General features: G+C 44.1%; 1 protein-coding gene across 1 annotated transcript; it reads left to right on the top strand.

Annotated features, from left to right (window-relative positions):
- The first annotated feature begins 8,492 nt into the window (after positions 1-8,492).
- shha (sonic hedgehog signaling molecule a) lies at positions 8,493-16,771 on the top strand. The gene is made up of 3 exons (XM_026360996.1): positions 8,493-9,056; positions 12,757-13,018; positions 14,951-16,771. The coding sequence occupies exons 1-3, from the start codon at positions 8,757-8,759 to the stop codon at positions 15,634-15,636; spliced, it is 1,248 nt and encodes a 415-aa protein (XP_026216781.1). The 5' UTR covers positions 8,493-8,756; the 3' UTR covers positions 15,637-16,771.
- The last annotated feature ends 343 nt before the right edge of the window (positions 16,772-17,114 follow it).

Consider the following 17,114-nt stretch of genomic DNA (forward strand, 5'->3'; position numbering starts at 1 on the left):
TAAATAGTACACAGTCTTCACAAAGCTGAAAAGATAATGTATGATTTGATATTAAGTTCATATGTGCATGGTACTAAAACAGCCTTCAACACGCTTCTCAAACACCTGCACAGTCTCCTCTGTGATCCCCCTGTGATCTAAGCCTTTTATAAACCTCTCCACCCCGCAGTAGCACAGTCAAAAAAAAAACTTTTAACTTATAAACTCTTCCCTTTGCTCCTGACAGGGCAGTAAAGATAAAGGATGAGGTTTTCCACCTGCAGACAGGAAGTGGGGGGAAGGTCACTTACAGCCAGAGCTGTCAGATACAGGCTTGACTGGACTTTCACCTCTTACACCTTATCCTGTCCAGTTGAAAATGTGAAACAACATCCAAGACCACTGTGTGGCCAACGATTAAGGCGGACCCTCTGTGATAACACTGGGAAATAGGATGTTTGGGGCGTGCTCTGCCATGTCCATGCAGCCCCTTCTTCTCCACATATTTCACCTAAAGCAGTGCTCCAGCTTCTTGTTTGTGTTGTTTAAATGTAGCCTAGTTAGTTGATGGGATTTTGTTTGCAGCACCACTACAGGATTAGCTCCAGCTCCAGAAGCAGTCGGCTCTTTAGACTGTGTGAGCTGTGGTGGATTGAGAAAGAATGTGAAAAGCACATTTGAGCTTTTAGCGGCTACAGAGTTTTCTTTAGCAATTGGTGGAGACCAAAACTTAGCTAAATGACACTTAATGTTAGATGTACATTGGTCAGATTGCCAAACACATCATTCCAAATAAATGGTCATGTTGCTTCATGTGTAAATAGACAAATGTGCACTGTGTTCAAATAGAATAAAAACAAACAGAAACTTCTGCTATGTAAGATAATTAACCGAGAACCCGTACAACCGTGGCACCTAAACAAATCATAAAGATGAGTATGAGAGCCCAGGGATTGATAGGTTGGCTGCCTTTTATCAGGCTGCTATGGAGGCATTTGGTCCCTCCATGATTCATTTGAAATCTCTCAGGAGGTTCCCGCTTGTTAAAAACTGAGTGAAGATATCTGTAAAGGGAATTTTGTTATTCAGGGTGTCAAGATGTGAGCGACAGGGATCATTGCCAAGGTGCGAACGAGAAGTGCAGCGCAATCTGGGTGCTAATCAGACTTGTCCTCCGGAGTAGCATTTGACATTTTCCGTCAACACTGGCTCCCGGCTCGCTCCTCACCTGGGCACTCTGAGGCGCTCAGCTCCCAACCAGACTGTCTTTCATACTGTGTTGACACAGACAGGCTGCTCTGTCACTCATTTGCCTCATAAACTCCTGTTGGGCTGCTATTGTCAGACATGCACGCGCCCCTGCACGTGCGTACTCCGCATACATCCACTGAGTCAAAGTTGCCCACTCGGAGACAGTGGACTGTTTGTCAGTTTGCACATTTTGACATGTTTTGACATTTAGCTGCTTGTGAGAACTACTAACTGCAGATTCACTTTCTGTCCATTACCCTGTGATCAGATGAATTGATTCTGGAGGGTCCCGACAGGATGAACATCTACCTCTTCCCTTGTCTGGATTGAAGTTCAATAGATGCATCACTTTTCACTCTCAGATAGAAAAGGGTGGTTAGCAACCTACTTCAGCGTCACTTCCATGTTGTTATTCCTTTTAGCAAAAAAAGAGAAACTGTGTCAAATTAAGAGGTGGTGATGAATGTTTGCTCAAATATCCTGTTGAATGTATTAGAAGATGCATCATCATCATGTTGTGTTTACCATTATTCATGTTTCTTATACATTTTGGTTATTAATGGCAAAACAAACCAATCAAATTCAATTTAAATAGTAATTTATAAAGGTTTTTCAAAGAACATATGAGTAACATGGAGGATTTTGAGTCCCTAACTGTACCCTGAGAACTCGATTACTCAGTCTGAGTTGTATTTGTCTGTATATCAATCATCCAAAGGAGGAGCAGTAGCTGTTTTATTTGAGCAGCTAGTTATGAATAATCCGCAGACTGTGTTTCACAATAAACCAACAAATACAATATGAATGTCAAATACTTGTGTGACTGGGTTTCTCCCCTCTCTACCCACAAAGGTCATCGATCACTGTGTAGACCACAGCATTCAACACGAAATGTACCACTGCTTTCACTTTAAGGTGCCATCAAAATATCCAGCTGACAAAGATCTGTGTCCATCCGAAAGCCGCAGCTCGTGATGAGATGTGAGGCAGTGTCACTTTTGTTCAGCTTCCTTGTTCCTTCCAGGCAATAACTTTCATCAGTTGCAGCAATATCCTGGATTAGTAAAGTCTGAATGAACACACGGGAAGGCGGGAAGGATACAGGTTGCTGTGGAAGCGATCACTATCCGCTTTGATTTATCACAAACTGACGCCACTTCCTCTTTTCTGATAAACTGATATCTGTAGCAAATCAAGTCAAAATTTGCTTAAATCAAACATCTGGGTATCGATTCGATGACAGAGACTATGATTTAGAGATATCAACAAAGCTGATGAGAAAGAGCTGATTGAGGAGAGGAATGCCTAAGCAGCAAGTTCACGTATCTTAAATGACTATCAAACACAAAGGTGGTTTGTGTGGTTGGCATGGGGTAGTGTAGTAGTCTGCTAAGAGGCCGTGATTAAGCTTTCCTGCTGTTTGTTGTGCTCCTCCAACTCATTTTAGTCAGAAGGGAATTATAACCTCCACGTTCATAGCCCGGGGTGCAATGGCACACACTCTAAGCACTTAGGGTTCATCAGAGAGATAGAATCAGTGTCCTCACTTTAATGAAAGCCAGTGCTGTAGAGTTCGTGTTGAAGCAGACTGCTCATTTTTAAGAAGCGGATTTGCATAGCTGATACTGCTGGCACATTTGATTTTGATTAATCATGGACTGTTTCACAACTTTCTGCCTTTGACTCATTGGACGTATTTTGATTCAAACTGATTCATGTAACTTTGTTGATCTATGGATTTTTTAACACAAAATGTAGTTTTTGTCAAAGATTTCATTAAATCCACTGATTGAGAAATTACATTTAGCAGTGGAGATTACTAATCTATAAAGTCCGTAAAGTTAAAATAATGAAACTAAGTTATCTCAAAGAGTTGTCCTTATTTTAAAGGGCGTTCCTTTGATACACGTCAAAAACAGTCTCAAGGAAAACCTGTGGAAATTGTACAATGGCCTTTGAGATGTCAAATGAGGCTATGTAAACCCTGATGGTGTCATAGCTATGTCATAAGGGTTATCACTTAGGTCTGAAACTTTAAATTATTAACGTGAAGCACAGGTTAGAAATTTGAAATCTGAGGTGTGAGAGTTTACCAAGATGGGATTGTGGGAATTGTAGGATCCAACTTTTTGGGAGTTTGACTAGGACTAAAAGTTAGTGTCGTAGTCACTGCCGCATTCATTTGATCCCTTCAGCATTTCAGACTTACAATAACAGACAAATAAAGTGGCAATCTGGTTGTTTACAATGAGCGGAAAAGACATTTCTATGGCTGACAAAAAAACAATGTAGTGTTAAAGGAACAGTTCAGTGGCATAAAGGCGCAGGTGAACACAGCTATCCAGGCTGTGTCACACGTAAGAAAACACTAGCTCAATATTTACAAACAAAAATAGAATAAATTTTTCTTGGGATTATTGCAACATTTTAGACCAGTTTTATTGACCTTTTGTAGAAACTATTTGTTCCCTGTCAAACTCACAGTGATGACAAGACCATAGACAGAGCCATTTATTCCAAACTAAGTGAACCAACCACTGACTGTAGCTTCTTATTTTACAGATACAAGAGGCACATTACCTTTATTCCTAACTCACAATAGGCACATAAACATGTGGACAGAAGTGAAGTGAAATCATGTGGACACGAACACTTTGGGTGTAAATTCTTATGGGGTATTTTTCAGAAACTCTCAGCACAGTAATGTCTGACAGTTCACAGCTACTTCACTTGTCAATACCTCTGAGCCCTTCCCTTCTCTGTGACCGTTGCTTAAGCTGGTGATGGTGTTGCACGGCACTCCAGCCCTCACTGACTCACCTGGTGGAGGATCGTGCGCACACCAGCCCCCCGCTCTCCACTCACTCACCTCCTTCCCCTCCCACTGAGTTCACCCTGCGCTGCAGTTCAAAGTGGTTTTGCCTGTCTAGCCTTGGCGTTTAATGTTTAAGTATTGGGAGCGGCCGGAGAGTGCAAATAAAATGCCTTTACAGACTCTGGGGCACGCTGAGGGCTGCGATTCCAGATACTGTATTGTGAAATTTCCATTGTGCTTGATAGAGTAGCCTGAATATGTTGTGAGCTGAATTTTGACTCTTTGCTCCTTCATAATGCTCCATGCGTGCGTCTTAGATAAACCATTTAGACAAGGGTTATTCAGATTTATTATACTGATAAAGGACTACACATGTTCACCGGATAGACGGCAACATGTCCACACTATAAACTGTTTGTCAAACGTTCAGAACAGGATAAAGGTTTGAATGCAGACACCACCTGCAAGAAAAAAAACAACCACACCACAATGAGTTGTGGTGGGCCGGCTTTCTGTCGAACTCAAAGAAAGGAAGTCTATTTGCAGCGAAGGAAAACAACACAAAAAGCCTGACACTACTTATATGTTTGTGCGTGATCATTCTGTAGTCCTAATCCGTCTAACAATGTTACAAAACATTCAGACAGGAGGAGGCTTTAAAGCAGTAATTGGGGGAACTTACACTGGTAAAACTCTGCTCAACCACTACCAGTTGCATCTCGCTCGTGCTTGATCAAGACTGTGGCACAAGAAATCAAACATGGGTGTGGATTTAGTCTGATTTGAAGCATATCTCTTAATTCCCTCGAATGTCAGGCTGAAGAAGGAGCTTTTTTAAAGAAAGACGGTGAAACAGACCTGATGTAGCTATTGAAGAGAAGGTGGAGGGTTGACGAGTGGATACGGGGACTGGGTTTTTGGGGGGAGGGGGGTTGGGGTCTTGATGGAACGAGGAAGGAGCCAGAACCTGCTGACTCACTGGCCGTTTTCACGCCTCACACTGGATTAAGCATCACATGCAACAGGCTTCTTATTATGAATTGTGTAATGGCCTCAATCCCTCCAGAATTAGTTCATAAATTCAGCTTCAGTTTTGTTGAGTCGCCTTCACATGCACAACAAGGGTCAGAGTAAATAAAAGAGGAGCATGCTGTGGCGCACATACGTTGATTTCTGGTTATTTATTGTGTCTAAGACCAGAAGAAGTGATTTGTTTGTAGCGACGTCTTTTACAACAAGTCTCTAAAAACCCATTCGCTGTCGTGAGGTAAAAATGTCTACTTTGCTTGATCTAACTTGAATCACAGGATTATGCACTTTGTGGTTTAGCTGTTTGGTTTATAAAATCCTTTTTGCCAATCCTAGGCAAACTGAAAATGTTTGGCGCTGAAGGGGAAGTGTCGAATTATCCAGAAAGGTTATATGTTAACCCTGCAACAGTCTGGTGAGATGTTTATCCCAGCGCTGACCCTCGTTATCAGGTGTTGTTCCAGACAAGATTTCAATTAAATGTTCAATTGACCTTAGGTGCTTGGGTTCATTGTTTAAACTATCCGCTGTGATTTCCGTTCCCCATCGATGCAAGCTCCACCCGTGAAGCACCGGAATAGGCCAAAATCAAACAATGAAGTGTAATGTTTGCAAATACTATTTGCCCCAGTGAACTCAAGTTCAAATCCATCCTGTCATATCAGCACACCTTGCTCTTTGGACTGCATTATTTATTGCAATCTCTGCATTATTCATTTCACTTTGCATCACATTTTGTCCCCTGGTTAATTCCCACAGAACCCCTCACAGTCACCATGATCATCATTACTACTGTCATTGCTACAATCTTAGATTTCGGGGATGTGGGGACCTCTGAGGACTCTGAGGTTTTGTAGCATTGGTGTGGCATGCCAGGTTTTATCTCAGACCTGTGACACCTGAACTAAGACTTTGACCTGGGGCCAAACGGTGCCTCTGGTGCCCCCCAGGACGCCACACAGCTGCTGTCAGCTCTGTGTTTGAACAGCATTTCTGCAGAGAACGGCGCTAACACGTGTCTAAAGACATCTCGGGAATCTCCATGACGTGCAGCAGAGGGGATATGCGGACTGAAAACCAGTAGAGGCGACTTTTCATCGGGGTTATGCAGCTGAGTGCCAAATGTGCGAGCCAACGTTTGGCCAGGACTAGATGTTTCTGGTCTCAGTGAGCTGCAGGTAGTTTCACCTGCCCTGGTTGTGGTGCGACAAGCCTGGCACAGACACAGCAACACCAGACTGGAGGTCAGCCAGAGAGAGGTTTCATGAGACTGAAGCCACACCAAAGGCTGGTATATATTTTTCTTCACTCCAGCACACCGGAGCACCACTTGCCAGACCGTGATGAGAGCTAAAGTTGTTCCAAAACAGTTCCTCTTCCTGTAATTACTCTTTGTTATCACACAACTAATTTCCTTCCTAGATGTGTTTTTGTCTAAACTGATACGGCTTCAGTGCAGATATGGCAGCGTTTCATGTGTGCTGGTGCCACACATGTTCAATCAACTGCCAAGACTGAACTAGTTGTTAATTGGATCTAACCACAAGCACATAACCAACTCATAAAAGCTGGTGATTGAAACAAAGTGTATTTTAACATTCAGGAAAAAAGGCATCACACAGAATGGATTGAAAAAGTGCTGCCGTGAGGCTCCCTCTCCATTAAAGGACAGGATTTACAGTAGTTACAGTGACTGTGCACAGACACAGCTTCAGAAAATATCCAGAGCCCTTCACTTCTTGTTCGATTAGTGGGCACATTTATTCTATTGTCCTGTCAAACATGTGTTTGACAGACCTGATCCTCACTCTCAGGTCTCTACAGCAGCTCTTCTTTAACTCAGCTTCATCTCTGTGTTTGGCTGCATTTAATCTATAAAATCTGACCCCCTGCTGCTAATAAACACCCAGCATGATGCTGCCACCACCCTATGTCAGTATGGCATTAGCTAAGTGACCTATAGTGCCTGATGTTCAGGAGTCTGTGTTCTACACACCTACATACATCAGACCATATTCTCTCTGACAAACTCCAAGCAAGTCATTTGCCTGTTGGAGCATGGTTGAGATGAGTCTTTCCATCAGGTTCTCAGATCTCTGCAAGAGACTTTTGAGGCTCTGTTGGTTCCTCTGTTTGGTCATATGACAAACTCTAGTCCTGGTGGCTCCAAATTTGGTTCATATCCCTGCCATGATCTACGCTTTGCCACAAATTCAGCTCAGAGGTCTACAAAGAGTTCCTTGGAGCTCATGTCATGGTTTTTGTCCTGATATAAAGCGTAAATTTATATTATAAGCTCACGTGTGTCTTTCCAATGTGTAGTGTACACAGCCAACAGAGTTTGCCACATGTGGACTCAAGGAAAATGAGAACAAACAGACACATGCACCTGACAGTCCCCACAGAGAATCACGATTTCATCATGATTTAGCAAATGAGACATTTGAGATGTGGATTTCTGCTAAATTTGCTCAATTCTAAAAACACGTTTCCATAATGAGGCTCTGGTTACTGAGAGTACACTGACTGAGATTAGAAAGAGATTAGTGTGAGTATGAATGCTTTGTGAAACGACGGTATGCCTACAATTAGTAGAGCCAGGAACTATAGTAGCAAAGGCTGAATCTGTCCATGAAGTGGACTTTGGAAGGAAGACACTGTGCAGGGAGCCTATGGGTGATCCTTTGCCCTGACAGGTGCAGGCAAAACAACACCTTTACACGCTGGTTCAAATAAGTGGGACAGACTTGGAGTACACCTCTGAAATGGAAGATGATAATAATTTAAAGCTTAAAACGTGTTCTCTGACACAAAGCTGGAGACGCTGAAGGGTGCGACGTGCGCACACTGCACAGATGTTACAGCAGGTCTATTTTAAATTCTACTAAAGTTTGACGGAGTTTGAGTCGCGACAAGAAAGAGATGAATACGTGTTGTTAGTTCAGCTTCTGCAGACTTGAAATCATTTGTAATCATTTTCACGCTGGCATAAGGAAAAGTAAGTTAGTGAAGTAAGTAAAAACAGTGCCAGAAGTCTGATACTTAGGAGAGTTTAGTGATTGAATTAGTTAGTGCAGAGTCACTGTGAAATCATCTTTGTCTGCCTGGGAGATGTATTCAGTGCGGGAAGTTCTTCCACACGCACTGAAATCACTTCACCCAACTACACCGCTTCACATTGGAGCAAACTGCTCCTGTCTTTTCTGTGAAATCTGGAAAATGGGCGGGTGAAAAAAGACGGTTTATAATTGATGTTTTCCCATGGAGCAGCCCCTCCTCCCCGCAGCACAGGCAAACCCTCAGGTGGAAGAAATCTTTTAAGATTTTTTTTTTTTTTTTTTTGTGGGATAACATCAGGAGGTTTGTCTAGGCGAGCCAATCAAGTCCCTCCCCTGCTATAGATCGGTGCTATAATACAAAGCAGTAAAAGCGGTCGCCTCACACAAGCGGCTGCAGCTCCACTGGAGATCCCGTGGCTTTTAATTCCCCTCACTACTTTTTTTGACCCTCCTTCGATGTGCCCCGTTATTTCCATTCGTCTGAGACGTTCGTTTCTGCACCTGCCGCGGTAGAGACCAGGCGAAAGCGAAGCAGAGGAGGAGACAAGGACATTGCGAGAGCCGGGGAGAGGCAGACGGCAGAGACAGCAGCGACGACTCTTTTGAGATCTAATAGGGACGAAATGCTGCTCTGTACCAGAATCGTGTTGTGCGGTCTCATCTGCTTGTCCTTGGTGTCCTCTGGGATGGGATGCGGGCCGGGCAGGGGGTATGGCAGAAGAAGGCACCCGAAGAAGCTGACACCTCTTGCGTACAAGCAGTTCATCCCCAACGTGGCGGAGAAGACCCTCGGGGCAAGCGGCAGATACGAAGGCAAGATCACAAGAAACTCCGAGCGATTTAAAGAGCTGACTCCCAATTATAACACAGACATCATATTCAAGGATGAGGAGAACACCGGTGCCGACAGGCTAATGACTCAGGTAAGGAGACAGAATAACCCTTTTCCCCACTGTCCGTCTCCTAACGCACCATCACTGCGCACTGCAACAACCTCCTTGTCAGACGGATTGCGCACCTTAAGTGAAGTCTGATTTACCCGGTGCTGAACTCTTCCCACTGAGCCTTTTTTAACTTCACGGTAAAAGCAAATGCGCTTTGTGCACCGACGTGGGAGTTTTTTAAAGGCTGAATGCTTGAAACGAAGGTAGAAATCCAGCTGGAGAAGTGATGTGCAGGAGGACAGTCAGGACACTCGGCCTTCATGATTGTGACAGTGTAGTTAAAATATTAATGTGCCCATCTCCTCATATCTATATTTGTATCTGTATGAGCTTGTATCCTTTCTCTTACAAGGGACTCGTTCATTTTACCTTACATTTCATGAAGACTCGGTGTTTGTGGCACATTTGAGCTCCACATTACAGCTTGTTTAAAGCACCTTCTCTTTATTCAGCCTGTGGTTACAGACAGCTGGGGATGCGCACCGCTTCAGCCCGGGCTCATTCAGGCATGGCGTGGCTCTTTGAGACAGATTCTCACATAGGCTGTTGTAATTCAGCGGTGCATGAAGACAGTGACATTTCTCTGAGACTGTTCCGGACTTCATAACTGGGTGGAACCCGGTCAATTATGGGAGCAAGGCGCGCAGGGGGTGATGGTGCCTCTTGCGAATGCACTTGCATGGAAGATGACATGAGCTCCATCCTCGTGTAGCCAGTTGACTGTCAGAGCTCATAGTTTGTTCAGTATAGGCGGGACACAGCTCACAAACCATCGACCAGATGTAACCTTGATGTCTGTGCAGGCTGCAGGATGCCGCGTCTCTTCAGCGTGACTTTTAGCACTCAGATAGTGTGAATTATTAAAGCCGCTTGGCTGATATTGGCTCAGTAATAATAAAATGCCGGTGGTGGAGATGGTGGTGGTGGTGATGCCGGGCGCGCGCCGGAGTCCCTGAACCCGTGCCTCGCACTATGCATGAGCGCGAGCTCCGATAAAATATTCACTGTGCGTGCGGTCTCAGCCCTTCCCACATCTCCTCTGTCATACACTTATAGATTCTCATACGCACAGATCATCACGTCGGGAAGTGATGCGCAAAGTGGGGTTCCGGGTTCCCCCGTTGATCCTAGTGGGGCTTCCAGTGTCTCCAGATAAAAAGAAGAACGGGTTCCCTTCATTGCCATTTCAGAGAATGTGGTTTTCATTTAGGGCTTCAATCTGAGGAGAGATGCCCCAACCTGCTGTACATACAGTTGTATATCCAATCATTGGGAGATCCTCTGATAAAATGTGCCTCGAGCAGTCTGTGGATGTTTTCTGTCATACATTTTGTATTTTTAGAAGAATCTGAGTAGTTGTGGCTTTTGGTTTATCATCGGTTTCACTTCAGCATCCGGTGACCAACTCTGTGTGTGAAGTGTGCATAAAAATGGCTTTTGGGCACCCCTAACTGGACCCGAGACGCAATTTGAACTTGTGACCTCTGGTCAGCGGGAGGCCAAATAAGTTAAAGCAGGTGCAATTGTCCTTATTCTAACTACCAGTGCAAAGTGACCAGCTTAGGACATCCAAAAGAGAGCGCGTGTAGTCGCTGCCGATGGCATTAATATTATCACATGGGTGATTTCTGCTGTGCCAACGCACTTGACGCGGTTCCACTGTTTTACGCATGAATGCAGCTTTGACGCGTGGAGTTTTACACACGTTCAGTGGAACTCTCCTCGTTATCGTACGTTGTAGAAAAACAAAAGATGCTGCATTCATACATGGAACCGCACACGTATCCGCAGCAGCTCCACGAGTTAGTCTGTAATTACCGAACTGATCAATCAGTTCACAGAAGTCTGGCCAAGTCTGTAATACCTGCTGCTTGAGGGAGCGCGCGAACAGCTATTAAGTCACAGCTCACTCCCAGGAAAGATGCCAACAGGGGCGTTTTACAGGCATTTCCAGATAGTGTTGTCTGGACCTGGGTTAACAGCAGCACCGTTTGGAGGCTGACATGGAAATGTCAGTCTCATCCAACTTATAACGCGCAACTCTCACCAAAATAAGAGCAGCTCGTTCTCCCGAAACGAAGGGTCTTATTTTCACAATTATCCAGACCCAACTTAGGGTGTTGAGCTGATTGTGTGGCACGAAAAAAATGCCTTTGAATGAAAGGAACTATTTGCTCTGCCCCGCATCACCCGCACTGGAAAGTGTCACTTTTAACAAGTGGATTTTAAAGGTGTATTTTTCTTTTTCTTTTTTTTTTAGTGCAGCTCTGTGTGGAGCTGCAGCCTCAGCCCCCAGTGCAAACGAGTCGGAAAAAGAGATGAGCTGGCGGCTTGTTTGCACTGACAGGTAGCTGATAAGTGTTTCCTCTAACCAAATCATTTGTGAAAAGATTAAGAGGGCGGGTGTTGAACAACTTTACCCCGAGCACAAAGCGCCGGTCCGGGGACGCCCTGCTGCGCTTCACGGTGGCTGAGCAGAATTTGGCTTGATTTGCGGCACACGACCTGATGAATTAATAAATAGGTTAAGCTTTACGGCTCTTGACTCCGACAATCCCACTCAGAATGTGGGAGCTTTTTGAGGAGCTGTAGCAACACATTCTACAAGTGTGATATCCTCATAAAACAGCCACTGATATATGTATATGCAAGGGGGGGGGGGGGGGGGGGGACCCTCTCGTTTTCTTGTTCTACGAGCTGTGTGATCATCGCAGCTTCATAAAAACGAGGCTGTGCGTGAGGGGAAAGGACAGTAGGTCACACATAGACGCTTCCTCTGCGCGCCCGGAACCAACCGTGCACATCTCGCGTCTGTCAGTCAGCAGCCAAAACACTTCGACTTAAGGAGGCATGTCACGTTTCCGAGACTTTGCAGGAGAAGAATAATGGAAGTTTCCCTCCGCGGTTGGACTGAAAAGACTCTTTGTGATGTTTTATTTGACATATTGGTTGAGTGTTGAGAATAGTTGTCTTGGAGAAGGCCAGGCATCTTCATTGAGAGAGAGCACAGAGAGGTTGGGGTGATTTATTTATAGGACAAACTCCAGATATTTTATGGCAGCAGCTGCTCTTGAAGATGATCTTCATATCATCTGCATATAAATAATTGATTTAAAGAAAACAGACAAGTTTCAGCCAACAAAGGACTGGCTCATTTCATGGCCTAATACAAACTCATGAATTTCTAATCTATGCAAGTTGTGTTCAATGCAACGCTTCCTGAAGGAAAGGGAAGGGGACGCTGCTCGCACCTTTCCCAGAGCAAAGACCCATATATTATAGCCCAGTGAAGCGAATATGGTGCCCTCTCAATATTTCATCAGCAGCTTTCCTATCCGGGATGTGCCCTCTGACGCTGCTGCTCACACAGAAAAGCAGGCTCACATCCAGGTTCAGAGCTGCTGTTCGGCTGCAGCCAGGGGCGTCAGGTGGTGATGGATGGATTTGTTTTTCTGTTGTTTATGATTATACAGCAGACAGGAGGCGTCAAGCAACTTCTACCATGAAGTAAATAGGTGGGAACACATCTATGTGTATGTGTGTGTTTAGAAAGGCTTTGGTGGCTGATGCTGTTCTAAAACGCAGCTCTCCACACTTTGTGCAGCAGCTTCTACCTGCAAACTGTGACCCAAATGTGACACAACAGGTGACCAACTGATCCATTTCTCCCTCCCCGCAGAGATGTAAAGACAAGCTGAACTCTCTCGCCATCTCGGTGATGAATCAGTGGCCCGGGGTGAAGCTGCGGGTCACTGAGGGCTGGGACGAAGACGGGCACCACTTTGAGGAGTCTCTACACTACGAGGGCAGAGCCGTGGACATCACCACCTCGGACAGAGACAAGAGCAAATACGGCACCCTATCCAGGCTGGCAGTGGAAGCCGGGTTCGACTGGGTCTATTATGAATCCAAAGCCCACATCCACTGCTCTGTGAAAGCAGGTATGAGGCGGGAGGAAACTCATCTTACTGTACTTTGAGGGAAAATGTTAAGTGTAACGTGAGGCTGAGAGAAGGAGCACTGACCAATCACCAGGCGCGTCAGGTGCATCAGGTCATTTAAAGCAAGTTCAGGGAGGCTGCGCAAAATCAGAGCCAACAGATGTTCTGCAAAAATAAAGTCAATGACATGAGATCTCGTGAAGATATCAAAGTCCAAAAAAAAAAAAAAAAACACGCAAACGAAACAGAAAGCAACAAGAAATAAAGAAATATAGAAATCACGCTTTGCTGCTTGCACTCATGGAAGTTTTCCAAAGACTTGCTGGTGTGGACTGTTCAGCAGCTCCAGGAAGCGGAACATTAGAAATGAGATCAAATCTGTCTTCAACATCTGCTGGTTTAACAATATAAGGAACATTATGCATATTTCATAATTTAATGACTAAACATTTTCATTCAATTAACGATTGTGTTTGAGGAAAGTGTAAATATATGTATATATATATATATATATATATATGTCCCTGACTGTGTGTATGGGCTGAAGGCAGCCTGTGGAGTTAGGAACATTTGCCATGCAGCTTATTTCTTGATCTTACATCGCCCCACACTGTCTCCTGGTGGGAACCACGGTCACAATCTTAACGCACTCCTCCGGTGTGACCTAGAAAAACAATTCATTTAATTCAGTGCATGTTTGAACACTGGTGCGCAGCAGAATGAGACGCTGCCCGTTGCGCTGTTAACTCAAAACCAGACAACGAGAAAACTCCTGTTAAAGCTTTTTATTGCTCTGACTTGTTGATGAGATTTGATTGTTTAGTTTTTCATCTTAAGACATTTGCTGTGACTCGTTTTTTTTTTTTTTTTTTGGGGAAAACAACCTCCCTCAGGCCTTCTCTGATCTAATGGACATTATTTCTCCACTCCGACTGATAAACCATGGTACTTTGTTTTATATGTATATTGATAAATCCCTTATTTCTCATTCAGCACACACGTTTTGAGATCACAGTATGGGCCGGGCCGACGTGTCATTGGGGGTCATGCGACTTTACCAAAAGGATTTGGCTGAACAATGTTGAATTGGCTGGGATAAATCTGGTTTTCAGTTGTCACCTTATTTCATGCTCGGGAATCTTAAAAGAAGATTAAAAGCTCCAAATTCTGAGTAGGAAACCCCCTTTTTGTGTGTAGGACAGTGTGATCCTGGAGACTGGTATGTGAAGAGCTCCACCAAGGCCAAAATTATTGTCATCAAGACTGACAACAAAGCAGGGAGAGGTGGTAAAAAGAGGGGACATTGATGTTACACAACAGAAAGCATTTAAGAGTCCGGGCCCTCATTTAAATTCAAATCTACAACTCGAGAGGCTTGGAAAAGTGGCTCCACTGGGTAAATAGTAGTTGTGAGTCGCCTATTTGTGTGAATTGTCACATAGAGGTTTCTGCACCTGAGTAAATATGGGAAGAGTAGCTGGGAAAGGCGTAAGTGTTCTTTACCGAGAGTAGCTCGATCCACAAGCTGATTTAGAATAACAATGGCTGCTCTTTATTGGGTTTTTTAATTAAGAATAGATGAGCCAAGGCTTTCACTTTTCTCGTCTCAGACAACGTGGGCCAAGCCAATACGCATTTGGCATGGAGGAGCCAACAGGCATCATTATGCAAAATGCATATGGCCCACCATGATGTGTGGAGGCAGGAAATAAAACACAAATACAAGAAGATAATAAAAAAAAAACAAAAAACAAGAATGGCTCTTTGAATGATGTCTGTCTCGAATCAAAGCTCGCATGTTGTTCAGATCAGCCTCACGTGAAGTGTTTTAAAAACTCCAGGGGGGTACTACGGTGATTTAGCAGCTACTACCAGGCCCATAGCTTTGCTCAGATGTCATGTTTTTAACAACATCATCTTTTCTCTGAACAGAAAACTCAGTGGCAGCAAAGTCAGGCGGCTGCTTCCCAGGCTCCTCCACCGTCACCCTCCAGGACGGCACCAGCAAGGCGGTCAGAGACCTTCAAGCCGGCGACAAGGTGCTGGCAGCGGATCAGGACGGACGCACGACCTACACCGACTTCATAATGTTCATAGACCAAGACTCGACGACCAGGAGGCTCTTCTACGTGATCGAGACCGACTCGGCTCAGAAAATAACCCTGACCGCCGCGCACCTCCTGTTCGTCGGCCACGACAACTTCACCGAGAAGGACCAGCGGATGTCGGCCACGTTCGCCAGCCAGATCCAACCGGGACAGAAGGTGTTCGTGTTCGACGCCGAGCGAAACCGACTGGAGCCCGTCACCGTAAAACGGATTTACACGCAGGAGCACGACGGCTCCTTCGCCCCGGTGACCGCGCAGGGGACTATAGTGGTGGACCAGGTCCTCGCGTCCTGTTACGCAGTGATCGAAGACCACGACCTGGCGCACTGGGCCCTGGCACCGGTCAGGCTCGGCCATTGGCTGTCCTCGCTGCTTTTCAGTTCCCAACGTGAAGCCAGCGCACAGGGCGACGGGGTGCACTGGTACTCCAAGATCCTTTATCAATTAGGAACATGGCTCTTGGACAGCCACTCGATCCATCCACTTGGGATGTCAGTATACCCGAGTTGAAACCTCAGCTGCAGGAGAAGAATGAGACTCAAAATGTAGGACACACGAACTATTGAGTAGATTCAAAATAAAATAATGATAATAATAATAATAATAATAATAAAAAAACAACAACAACGAACGAACAGATAAAACAAGACAAAGGCCCCAGCGGAGTTGGGATATTTATTTCAGTGACTTTTTTTTTTCCATGATGTGTCCCCTTTCAAAGAATGAATGGAGCCTTAAAAAAAAAAAATTCTCTTTGAATAATTTATTCTCATTTGAACTCGCTGCGGTCACACAAATGGATTCTGAGACGGTGTGAGCAGCAAATTGTGCATAATCTATTTTTGTATATCTCAAATGCAAAACAAACAAAAAAGAAGAAAAAAAAAAAAGAAGAAGAAGAAAAAATGAAAGAAAGAAAATGAAAAAGCGAAAATAGCGCAAATTGTAGAAAGGAGCTAACTTTGACAGGTTGTAATGTTCATATGTGCATATGTGCAACTGACTGTTATATTTTGGGGAGAACAAACTTCGCGGGGTTCCATAAATTATATTTTTATACACAGAATTGTAAATTAGATTTTGACAGATCGCTACCGAATCACATTTCGTTATTTGAAATAGTGTAAGATATGAGAATATATTTTAATTTAAATACAGTAGTTGGGAAAGTATTGGAAAATCTTGTACTGCCTGGTTTATTAAGAATTGTGTTATTTTGGAAACTGTTGGTTTCAGTTGTCGGAGAGGGACAGATATTCTGCCTCATGTCTGCATTCTCTGCTTCTTTTTTCGTTTGTGTTTTGTTTTTGTTTTTTGTTTTTTCTGTTTTCCTCTGAGAAAAAAAAAAAATCAAATGCAGATTCTGACAATTCAGTAACAGTTAAAGTAGTACTGAACGCAGTTTCGTTAAATAAATTAATAAGTAACTCCTGTAAATGTACTAAAATGTATTTTTCTTTTCATATTTTGTAATAGGGAAATAGTTTTATAGAAATGACCTGCGGCAGATGCACAGTTTGGATAGTCTATATAGTCAGACCATACCAGTTAACTTTCATAACAGGGCGATGTGTCAAAAAAAATGTCTAGAGTTTATTATTTATATGTTTATTACAAAATGAGATAAAGAAAATCTTCAAACTTGCATTTGTTACATGTTTTTGTCTGAATTCGCTTCATAGGAAGGAGAACGACATTATTTCGTGCCACTGATTTAATTGATACAACAGATGAGCCCATGGAGCTGGAGGCCCGTTCATGTGGTCACCCTGGTCCAACCATCTTTATGAATCCACCAGGTAGCTATTCATCTGAGGTGAGCTGCTCCAGCTGCTGGCCGGCTGCTACTTGATGGAGAAAGCGTCGCGCTTTGAAACCACCTTGCGCACGCTTGAGAAATGTTGAGAGCTCGTGTCGAATTTAACGAGCTTCGCCCACAGCAAACAAACGTCCAACTTGCACACAGATGAAACGCAAGTGCTGTCTTT

Source organism: Anabas testudineus, chromosome 2, assembly GCF_900324465.2.
Source record: "Anabas testudineus chromosome 2, fAnaTes1.2, whole genome shotgun sequence".
Taxonomy (NCBI): domain Eukaryota; kingdom Metazoa; phylum Chordata; class Actinopteri; order Anabantiformes; family Anabantidae; genus Anabas; species Anabas testudineus.

Excerpts from the sequence above, each read along its gene's own strand:
- shha (XM_026360996.1), top strand. The coding sequence starts at position 8,757 with ATGCTGCTCTGTACCAGAATCGTGTTGTGCGGTCTCATCTGCTTGTCC. Across the intron at positions 9,057-12,756 it reads CCGACAGGCTAATGACTCAG|AGATGTAAAGACAAGCTGAA; the intron begins GTAAGGAGACAG and ends CCCTCCCCGCAG. Across the intron at positions 13,019-14,950 it reads CCACTGCTCTGTGAAAGCAG|AAAACTCAGTGGCAGCAAAG; the intron begins GTATGAGGCGGG and ends TTCTCTGAACAG.